This window comes from Centruroides sculpturatus, unplaced genomic scaffold (genome assembly GCF_000671375.1).
Source record: "Centruroides sculpturatus isolate CEXI.00-Female unplaced genomic scaffold, Cexi_2.0 scaffold1975, whole genome shotgun sequence".
NCBI lineage: Eukaryota > Metazoa > Arthropoda > Arachnida > Scorpiones > Buthidae > Centruroides > Centruroides sculpturatus.
The window spans coordinates 20323-32573 of NW_019386126.1; the positions used below are offsets into that span (position 1 = coordinate 20323).

General features: G+C 29.2%; 1 protein-coding gene across 2 annotated transcripts in view; it reads left to right on the forward strand.

Moving 5' to 3' along the window:
- LOC111613728 (dynein assembly factor with WDR repeat domains 1-like) overlaps nt 1-12251 on the forward strand; it is a 75072-nt gene that overhangs the window by 16609 nt on the left and 46212 nt on the right. For both annotated transcript variants that reach the window (XM_023355068.1, XM_023355067.1), the window contains exons 5-6: nt 4129-4187; nt 9370-9492. In XM_023355068.1, the coding sequence (XP_023210836.1) occupies nt 4129-4187; nt 9370-9492 (182 nt within the window). The remainder of the gene's footprint in view (nt 1-4128; nt 4188-9369; nt 9493-12251) is intronic.

Genomic DNA, 12251 nt, shown 5'->3' on the forward strand with positions numbered 1-12251 from the left:
ATATGGAAAAATAAAAATCAAGTTTAAGTCATTTTATTCGACTTTACGTCTGTCCGCCACAAATATTGAAGTCGTAATATCACTAGATAAACGTTTAAAGCACATAAAATCATATTAAAATATATACAAGTATGTACTGTATTTACAGTACACGCATTCGTAAATTTAGATTACTTTTTTTGTACTATATTAAAAACTAAAATTTATTTGTTTGTAAGCTTAAAATAGATTTTTATTAACCATATATTATTTAAAATGCTTTCCTAGTGATAAGTAGATTCGGAGACAGGTAAATTCGACTTACGTCGTTTTTCGACTTACGTCGTTTTCCTGGAACCAATTACCAACGTAAGGCGAGGTATACCTGTATATTATAAAAATAGCAGATTGTCATTGGCAATGGCAAAAGAGTGGAAACATCATTCGCACTTGTTCGCAGAAAGTCCATTGTTTGCCTCACGTAACTGCCAAACAGAAAGTCTGTTGTTCACAGCATCCATTGTTCGAAGCGTACATTATACGAGGCGCCACTGTATTTTTAATTTACTTAATTTAAAATATATGATGAAAACTCTACCTCAAATTAGTAATGTCTTGCCCCTGTACATCATACTTTTCCTGTTAGAATAGTGATGCAAGTCATCTATCTAACTCCTTTTAGGAGAAAATTTTTAAATTAAAATAACATGACTTCTGGTTTGCATTGAAAATTTGTATATAGTTAATCAGGGTCTCTTGCCCCTAAGATTTCCACATCTGGTCACAGCTTTCAACTATTTAACTCTGTTCTCAAGATTAAGGAAAGACAAACAGACAGATGGATGACTGGGAATTTATAGATCTACAGTTCTTTTTAAATTGCAGCCCAAAAATTTGATAAATATTGTTAACAGTTCTTAGTAATAAATTCTTAGTGATGAATTGATTTAAATGTAGTTACTTTGTAATTTTGAAAAATTAGTAATTGTATGTTTATATATAAATAATGTTGTTATTATTATTCTTAATACAATTAAAAGATTTAAAAAGCAAATTACTAGAAGGAAAATATCATACTTATCATTTATATAAGGTAATAAACAAACAGTAATAATTACAGTTTTGTTATTAAAATAATATCTAATAATTATGTTGTTTTAACATAATTTATATAATAAAATTTATATTCATATTTTTATTTATTAATTAATAAAACATAAAAATTTATTCAGTATAAGGTATTTATTTATAGATGTATCTCTCTTTCAAAATGAATAATATATTATCATTATTTTGGATGTAAACAGGTAGCAAATTTAATAAAATTTCTTTAGAGATTTAGTTGTTATTTTAATAAGTTTTAAGATAAAGCTAGTATTGCCAACTCTCCTGGATTTGCTGGGAGACTCCGGAATTTGGCAAAAATTTTTTAATTCTTGGACTCCTAAACTGATGCTTATTCTTTCTGAATTTACTTGACATGCAGATCAACTTTTGGGTTATATATTAAAACAGACTAAAGAATAGATGATAGCATTTTGATTTTGCTGAGAGTAAAAATAATCAAATCTCCTGGAATTTTTTATTCCTGGAATGGAAATCTCAACAAATTAAGTCTTCAGGAATTATTAAGCTTAGATGCAGCAAATTTAAAAAATTAATTGATTATGCAAATTACTTATACAGTGGTATCTCATACTTCAAATGACACTAACTTTGAACAATTTAAAGTTTGAATGCTAAATTCAACAAAAATTTGCCATGGAGTTTGAATGATGCTTTGAAGTTCAAGTTTCATGTGCAGTTAAAAATGTGCTCAAAGCATAAAATAAGATTCTGAATAAAGAAGACAATCTCAGAGCAATAATGTGTTAAATTTCACAACTGTTATAATTAAATGACACATCTATGTTGAGTAATGAAAGCTGTTAAAAATATGCAAAAACTTTCTGTTCAAGCCATTATAACCTTTATTTATTAATCCTGGTATCAGAGAAGTCTGTGGAAGTAACGAAGCCTAAGAAGAAAGTTGTAATATTGATGGTTGAGGTGAAAAAGTTAATTATCATGTGGTGTGATAGTGGCACATATGTGGCAGATCTGACAGCCATGTTTAATAAGCCAAAGTTGATGGTGTGTGACCAGAAAATGCAATTTTCATTTTATTATACAGTATTTATGTATTTTATTTATTGTTTTCATGTTTTAATTTATTATTAGGTCATTTAATTGTGTTAATTTTACCTTACGTTATGTGTATTTGCTGTTTTAAGTTTATGGAAATGGGTATTGTTTAGTTCCGGAAATGGATTAATTCACTTTCCATTATTTCTAATGGGAAAAATTGATTTGGACTTCAAATGATTCAGAGTTTGAATGGTTTCCTGGAATGAATTAAATTTGAAGTACAAGGCACCACTATCTATTTCATTTAAGTTTGTTGTAAAATGAAAGCACAAATTTTCAAAATAGACTTTCTGAGTAATTATATGAACTTATTATTCATTTCGCTGCTGCTAATAGAAAATGGACATTAAGAAAATTCATAATTTTCATATGTTAATATCTGAATTTATGGTAAACCTTTGATGTTGGCCTTATCACTCTGGAGGTCACAAGATCTAATCTGAACAAGCGATAACAGGAATTTTTTCAGGGTAAACAGGTCCTCTTAGTGCCCACAAGACAAAATAAGTAACTTTGTCATGAAAATTCTTCAATCATATAATTTGACCAAAATACTTTCTTTGGATGAAAATATGTAAATCAGATGATACATCAAACTGTATTTTTATACAGAAGATACGTTCCTCAAAAATTCATGTAAAAAAGCCATGCAAAAAAAGATACATTTCCTATAGTAAAATGGGAGATACGTTCCAAGTTATTAAAGGACCATATAAGATGAAATAAATAACTATATTTCATTCAAAAAACATGTAAAAAAGTGATAAAAATTTTCCAGTATACATCTGTTTTGTCAGTGTTGAAAATCTGGTCAGGAACATAGACACCTTTTCTTATTATTTTGGCTAGTTTTTCTGAAAAGCTCTTGGTAGTGTTTTCATCAACAGATACAATTTCCCCTTTAATTTTAATATTGTGAAATGCATTTTCTTAAAAATCCTGTCAGCCATCTTTCACTAACACGAAATTCCTTGTTTCTTCTAATTCTATGTCACGACTTGGTGCATTTATCGACATTTGGCAAATAATTTCATCATTCACTTTTAATTCATACAGATACGCGTTTCAGGCTTTCGCCGCTCTTCAGTCTGTTACATTGGTAGGTTGTGACTTGTGTATACAGTATCAGTCAGGCACCTTCCGTACTTCCCCCCTCCCTCTTATTCTAGTCTCCTGTAGTTTTAATATATATTAAGGCATTGTGGGTTTATGTATTAAATGTTTGTCATGATTATTTATAATTGTAATGGGAATCATGAATTAAACTTTTGTTGTATATGGCAATGTAGACTGGATCTTTGTCAACTCAAACATAATATATCTTACACCTCCATCTTGTTCAAAGAGAATTGTGAGAAGTTCACATTAATTGACTAATACCATTACAACAATGACAAATGTTGAATCTTGGCTAACTTTTGAATGACAAAGGACTAAGACAAAAATGCAACAATAACTAGTGCAAACATTTTACAGATAAAGATGAATGGTAAAAATGCTAGTTTTTGTTGTTGTTGTTGTCAGCAGTATGAACATAACCTGTCTGATAAGCTTAGAATATTATAGAGAGAACAAAGAGAAAAATTTATTGTATTAAAAATAAACACATTATTTTTCTCATATTTTATTTTTATGAAATTGAAGTTTAAAGTAAATTTTATTTTTATTTCATTAATATGTTGAATAACTAATTATTATAGGGAGAAAATGATTTATTTCCAGTGATATTAATTAGCAAATAAAGATTTAAATTTTTTTTTCTAATTTAATTATCTACATTTATACAGATACATATATATCATTATTTTCTTAATTTGAATCTAAATATCATAACATATTATTAATTTAATTTTTTTTAATGTTCTGGTAGAGAAAGAAGTTTCATTTTATGATTATAGAATTAAATTGAAATTTTACAGTGCAAAAAAATGAATTCATTTAATTTTAATTTTTTTGTTTAAGGTATTAAAAGCACATATTCTTCCATTAACAAATGTTGCTTTTAAAAAAGATGGTACTAAGTAAGTATTAATTTTTATTATTGTTTAATATACAAAGTGTAACAAAACTCCATGCCAATATTTTAGGGATAGATTCTATGGTCATAAATAAGCTTAAAATTGTATATAAACATTTTTCATATTCCACTTTGTTTTCAAGAACTGGCCTACCATTAAAATGAACCATAAAAGGTTCATTTTAAATTCCCAGCCAAGGTACTAACATTAACATTGTCATCTTTTTAAAGTAATTTTATTTTTGACACGACTATGTCTTGTCAAAAATAAAATTGCATCTCTAAACTTGTGCTGCTGTTAACAGCTGCACATCTTAGAGGTATGAAGGAGTACATGTCAGGAGTTGCAATTTGGCATAGAGTATTTGGTGCCGAAATCATGTGCACATAAAATAAACCAGAGTTGTAGTTAGTTAGGGGACCGAGAACCAGGTCAAAATAAAATACAAAACGCTGAGAACTGTTTCTACAAACAGACACGAGTGCACATGCATTGCTCGCACTCTCCAAGACATAGTCTCATCCCAAGAATGGCTTTTCTGTTTTACTTGTTTTATGATTGTAAACTAACTGAGGTAAATATATGTTGTCTAAGTAGGCCCTTTGTAATAAATGTAAACAAAACTTTATATACTATAAGATTTTGCAGAGTCCATCTGCTTTACAGTAAAAATAATAGTTGAGAAGCAAGCTTTTTTCAATGAAAATTTACTTTGAATGATGATGATAATAATTTTGTTTTTTAAAAATTAAACAATAATTTACAAAAACTACTCAAAATATCCTCTGCAAAAGCAGATGTTTACTTCTAATGAAAACACTTGAAGCTGAATACTTACATGAAAACAAGTTCAATTTCCATGTACTATATTCAAAAGACAATTTCGATATTGTTATTGATATTGTATTTTTTGATAGGAGGTTTAAAATTGGTTTCTGATATGATTTTTTTGGCAGGCCAGTTCTAAAAAATGAAGCTGAATTTGAAAAATAGAGGATTTTAAGTTTATTTTTATCTTAAAATCTGTCTCTAGAATATTGACAGTTTTGTTACATTCTATTTATTCATTTTAGTTTTTAATATTTAATTTGTCAATAACTAATTTGAAAAATGTTAAATTAACAATATAAATTAATATTTTGATTAAAATATATGAATTCTGTGTTTAATATCAGTAATTTATTGAAAATTTTTAACATTCTGTGTAAAAATGTTAACCAGAAGTCTGTTTCCTATTATTTTAAACAGGAAAATCCTGAAACATAACTAAGACTCAATGAAATGTCTATATATCAATATAAGTAATAAAAAGTGTTAGGATGTAAAATTTTTAAACATCATTTCTTATATCAAACAATCCCCAGAATTTTTTGGAGTCTTTAGTTCTTATCAGATTGTTATTTAATTCAACAAAATATCTTCTATCAAACAATCCCCAGAATTTTTTGGAGTCTTTAGTTCTTATCAGATTATTATTTAATTCAACAAAATATCTCCTCTTTTTAGCTTTAATTAAATTATTGTAAATTCTTTTATTTTCAACGTATTTCTTCCAGTCCACTTCTCTATTTGTTTTCTCAAATCGAGCCAAACTTCTTTGTATCTTTTTCTTATGATAGAAACATTTATTATCGTACCAACACTGTTTATAAGTCCGTAGGAAATTCCCCGACCAGTAGTNCATATTTCTTCCAGTCCACTTCTTGATTTGTTTTCCTGAATCGAGCCAAACTTCTTTGTTTCTTTTTCTTATGATAAAAGCATTTATTATCGTACCAACACTTATATAAGCCTTCTGTACAGAAGAATTCTAAAAGGAATTGGATAGCTCAGTTTTCAAAAGTGATCAATAGTTTTGGTTTCTCAATTACTCCATTTATCTTCTCACCAAATCTAAGTGAAGATTTGTGTAGTCAACTAACGCACAGATGTTAGACATCCTATTATCACGCGACATAGAGGACAACCATTCACGCTTAATACCAAACTGGTATGATACATTATTGAACTATCCAAATATTAACAATTATATTCTATCGAATTTACCTTTTGTAATAAAACGGTTTTTCATTCAAATACGTCTAAATTCAGAAATATTAATGTTAAATAATAAGTTCTACTCATACGCTGATAATTTATATAATGTGGAATTTTCAAAGTATCACTTGTTTTGCCAATGTGAAAAGAGTTATGAATTAAAAAGGAAATTTGATTTGTTAAGTTTAAGTTAGTGCAGATTGGTGGATGAAATGTACTATATATTCCATAGAGCAACAACTCGGTTTATAGTTAATTTATACAATTACGTTAAAACTTTTGTAAATAATTAGAAGGAAAATATTATTGTAATAATATGATGTAATATGTTACATTATTTAAGTATATGTTTTCTCCCATTGTAACAGGCAATTGCCATATTACAAATAAAGTGTAATTTGGATTGGATTGGATATCAAACAATTAATACAGTTGATAACAAATAGTTGCTTTGTATGCAATAATGTGCAGTCTGCATGCATACAGAATACAGACTGCTTCATCATCATCAGCTTCAGCTTATTTTACCATTTCAAGTTATGATGTAGTCTCCCTTACATAATCGACTGCCATTTATGCCTATGTTTGCCTATTGTTTGACACTCTCCACCATGTTTGTCTCCTTATGTCATAGTCCCATCTTAAGTATGGACATCCCTTGGGCCTTTTGATTCCCCGTGGATACCACATTGTGATTCTCGTGGACCATCTGTTGTCAGTCCTCCTTGCCAGATGTCCTGCTTATTGCCATTTGAGAGATTTAATTCTGTGGATTACATTAGTTACCTGGGTTCTTTGCCAAATCCATTCCATTGACCTTTGGGCAACTTGGAGTTTCACTGTTATTTCTTTCATTAGTATCCAAGTTTCACATCTGTAAGTCATGACTGGTAGTATGCATTGATTGAATGCTCTTTTCTTAGGTGGATTGGCATTTTAGACCTGAAAATTTCAGCATTTCGTATGAATGTAGATCATGCTAGTTTGATCCTCCTGTTGATTTCTGGAAGTAGTGAGCCCGATTTGGATATTACTTGTCCCAGGTATTATATTCATCTACTGTTTCTAGTGTGATGCTGTTTATTGTAATGTCGACTGTTTACCAGATCATTGTACATGACTTTCGTTTTTGCCAAGTTCATTTTAAGGCCAATTTCACAGACTGTTTATTATTAAATAAATAACATATTACAATAAAGAGAATTTGTTAGAAAAAATGTAGAAAAAAATTTATGATTAAAAAATAAAGAATAAATTGCAATATATTTTTAACAATGTTTCTGACACTTCTGTAAATTCTAAAATTGGTTGACTACTGTTAATGATGTCACAGAACTGTGTTTAGGCTTTGTATTTTAGAAGATGATATAATGTCATGAGGCATCCTTCAGTATTAGCAATACTCAAGAATTTAAATTTGTACAAAATAGTTTTGAAACTTTCAAAATATACTGATACTCAATAGGTATTGTATTCTTATCATATTTTCTTTGTTGACACTTGGTGCAGTTTTCAAAACAGCTACATATGATTTTGTTATTATGCCAGTTTTATTTGGAATGTAACTCAAGTCTTTTCTTACATATTATTTTCTTAAAAATGTATCAAACTAAATATATATTTTCATATATGAACATTGTTGATATGATATTGAGAAATGAGTACATTTTGTAAAGTTAGATATTAAAAGGACACAGTACCAACAAAATATTAACCAGGGAGACATTCAACAGGATATGCCTACGTGTGAATTTTGATATTGTTAAAGAAATTTCTAAAATGCAGATATGAAATTTTATGAATATACAATTTTTATATTATATTTATTAGGGATTAGTCAATCATTTCCACTGTAATTACCAGACTTGACCACTATATGATTTTAGATTATGGGTATACTTAAAGTGCCTTATTTATCAGGGTTATGTCCCTAACTTAGATGTCGTAAAACACAGAATTTTGCTATTTGTGAGGTAACTGCATGTAAGTCAATTGTGTTCTGCTGTTTAGTTCAATGTTAATTGAATGCATGCTTTGGAACAGGCAGAGAAAACACAAAAAAAAGTAGAACTGTTAGTCTAATTTATTGGATATTTGAACATTTCCATGTGTGCAATTTGACATGTGTAAAAATTTCCATATAAGACAATATAGCCTATGGAGAGTTAGAACTCTTGGAATCTGTGATCATTATAGTTAATTGCAATCAAAGCATTGCCCTTTGTTTTGCAACTACTATGTATTTTCTGAATTTTTTGACAACGTATTTAATACACAAATTGTAGTGATATTACTGCCAATTTAGGAAATTTTGAAATTAAACTTTATGAAATCAAAATTCTATGGTCAGGAAAGTACGTGCACCAAATTTTGTTGTATTTGATCCATTAGTTCTTTCTACAGAGCTTCTGTTTAATTGTAACTACCATGTATTTGAAGAAACATTTTTTTAGATTATTTTGATGCACTTTATATTAATATTTAAAATATTTTTATTATATTTTAATAAATTTAAAATAGTAGAAGGAAATAATGAGAGTTGTAATTTAATAATAGTTTTTAAAATTTTTTCTGATATTTCTAGATTTAAACTATAGATAATAATATAGTACATTCATATATATAATGCTCTAAAATAATGCAAATTATCTACTATAGTTCTTGGTAAAGATAATAATTAGATTTTCTTGCTTTGTGTGCAATTTGACATGTGTAAAATGCTTTATTATACTTTGATACATTTTTATAGTTGCATGCTTTACTGACATTAGTTTCTAAATTACTCTTCCATCATTTTTAGTTGAAAACATTCATTTTTATTTATGATTCTGTTCATAAACTTATTCTAGCCCAAGACTTTAAGACTAAAACTTTTGTGTAAATATTTGTTGTATCTTATTAATACTTCTTAATTTTTAATTACTTATCATTTAAAAGAGAAATTCTTTGTTGCAATTATAGAACTTACCATTGTGATTTATAATAAAATAAATACTTTTTCATTTAACTTTCTTATGACAGATTTTAATTTTTCCTTATTGTTATAAATTAAACTTTCTTTCCAATACCTTTTTTCTCAAATATCTTTACCATTATTTTAGAAATAGAGAAAAAATTTTTATATGTGATATGATTAAAAATTTTTTAGATTCATCACTGGAAGTTATGACAGAACATGTAAGATCTGGAATACAGAAACTGGCAAATTACTTAATTGTTTAGAAGGACATACAAATGCAGTTTTTGTATTATCATTCAATAATCCTTACTGGTAAGTAGTACAGTTCTTTATAAATTTTATTTGCATTAAACTTATATATTTATTATTTAAATTATAATCTAAATGATTCTATATTGATTAATCATATTAAACAAGTTTGTTTAGGTTCTAAATCATATGTAAATATTTCCATAAAAATTACATATAAATAGTCTATAATAGTATATATTATTATTATTCTGTTTCTCAGCTATTGGTTGTATCGCTTTGTTGGCCATTTTACACATCAGATTTCTTCCCAAGAATCTAAGATATAGTAATGTATTTGTGTAGTATATGTCCAAACCCAAGTAGTGTGGCTTTTTGTAGTTGACTGATGAAAATTTTTCCAATTTTTAGATTTTCTAAGTGCTGGTGTAGGTGTTTTGGAACAGCACCCATTGTGCTGATAATCACTGGTGCCACAACTACTGGTTTGTGCCATAACTTTTTAATTTCAATTTTTAGATTTTGATATTTTGTTATCTTGTTCATTTTTCTTCAACTCAAGAGTGTCCTGTTATGGTAAAGTTTTCATGGGCCATTTGTATTCTGAAGTCTCATTGAATCTTAACTTTGGAGTTTTTTATGACTTTTTCGTTGTTATGATCCCACCAGTTTTTTATAGTTGGCACAAGATTATTTTGGCAGGTGTTCTAGTGGATCATTTTAGCAAATGTTTTATGGTGTTGCTTATAGTCAGTTTGTGTGATCTTTGCACAGGAGCTAAGAATGTGGTCCTCAGTTTCTTCTGATTCTAGAAACCCTAGGGTTACTGGCATGCTGGTTAAACTGCGACTAAAATGTAAAATTAATCTGATCTGACAAAACTAGTTGTTAAGTAAACAATCTTCTGAGTGCTAATGACAGAATGTGTAATGGTTTCTGTATGTACAAATTTGCCTCTGTTAGTTGTGTGCCAATGATATGGAAAGTGACAGGGTTCTGTAATGAGGCTTCCATCTGTCTCTGGATGTTGCACAAGTGTACTGTTGTAGTTGCTTTATAGCTGTTCATACTTATCTTACAATTAGACAATCTCTCCTGATGGTCTGTCTGTGATGCCCAAAGCCTGACCACTGTGTATGTGTCCTCATATATCTATTGTTTCCAACATTTCCTTACAATCAGAATGACCTAATGGTAGGCAATTCAGTGAATGGCCATCCTACTTTTCTTGATGATGTGACTTTTCTCAAACTCAGTCAGCAGTTCTTATGCACTGCTCCTGTATAATGTTTTTGACATTTGAACACCTCCATACAACGGATATCAAATGGACTGGTAGAATATTGTTTTTAGCAACAAATCCTAGTTATTTTTGGGAGCAAACTATCATGTTAGAATGTAGAGAAGTATTAGTAAATTTTTCAATCCTGCTTGTATTGTTGAATAGCACACTATTGCCACTGCCAATGTGCTGGTCTGGGAAGCCAGCTTGTAAGCAGTGGCTCTTGTATAATTTGTCATCTCTGGCAGTGGTGCAAGGGATTGACGCACAGCAGTACATTCAGGAAATTTTGCACTCTTATGTGTTTCTATATAGGTATATGTGTTACTAAATATTTTGGATTGTCCAACATGTTGGTCTATTTGGGGTAAACCATGAAATCAGATATTTCCTTATGGTAAGAACTGGAATGCTGGTTAAGTGAAGTTATATGTCTTTATCTAGAGGTAGTGTTGCCATCTTTTTAAAATCGCTGTCCCAGACAGCAGGTCAGGTTTGTTTGAACAGAAGTTCCTGACACATGCACAATGTCATTTTACAATGCAAAGAATAACATGCATGCCATTATTGAAATGCCGGTTCTAAATCAGTTATAGTTAGGGGCTAGAGACTTGCATAGGAGTAATGTAAGTAACCTTAAATTAAGAAAGAACAGCTACAGATGACTTAGCTCTATTGGATGTTGGAGATGTGTACGATCATACATGCAAAAAAAAGAAAAAAAAAAGGTCGACAGGTTACATGCCACACATTGGCATAAACAGACTAACGTGGCAGAATTACAGATGAGTTTCAGTGAGTGTGAGTTCTTTCACTGTTAAAATAGTGTAAATTTGTAAAAATATTTGCAAGAACTTTGTTTCATCGTAATTTCACAATTTCTATAAAATTCCTGGACAAAATTAATAGTTCACCCAAACAGTGAGTTAATTCCCGGACTGTCTTGGTGAAAACTGGATGGGTGATAACATTATCTAGAGGTCGCATTAAAAACTAAGTTATGGCACATAAAAACAAACCAGTTTTTAGTCTAAAACTGAAACTTTCATCATTACATCAAAAACTATGATTATATGTATAATTTCTGCATTTTGTCTTCTTTCTAATGAAGTAAAATACTCATGATGTGCTGAAAGTTTGTTTTTTTTTTTTTTTTATTTTATTGTAATTTGATTCAAAAACACAAAAATAAACATATTAAATATCAGAAACTCACTGTAAATTTTCTCAACTTATATCATTAACATTCTATTTGTGTGAAATTTGAGAGGAAGGTGTTATTTTTAAGGTCAGGGGAGATGGTCAGTGCAGCTCATACTGACTAACTACTACTATTGTCAATAAGCCATTGTTTTATTGTCCTGTAAATGAAAACTTTTTTCTGATTTTAAGTCAGTCAAATTATAATACAGTACAGTGGGTGATCGGTTAACGAACATAATCCGTTCCAAGACTTAGTTCGTTATCCGAATTGTTCGTTAACCGATTATCGATTTACCATAGGTTTCTATGGGAATTTGATTAATTCGTTCTGGAGACC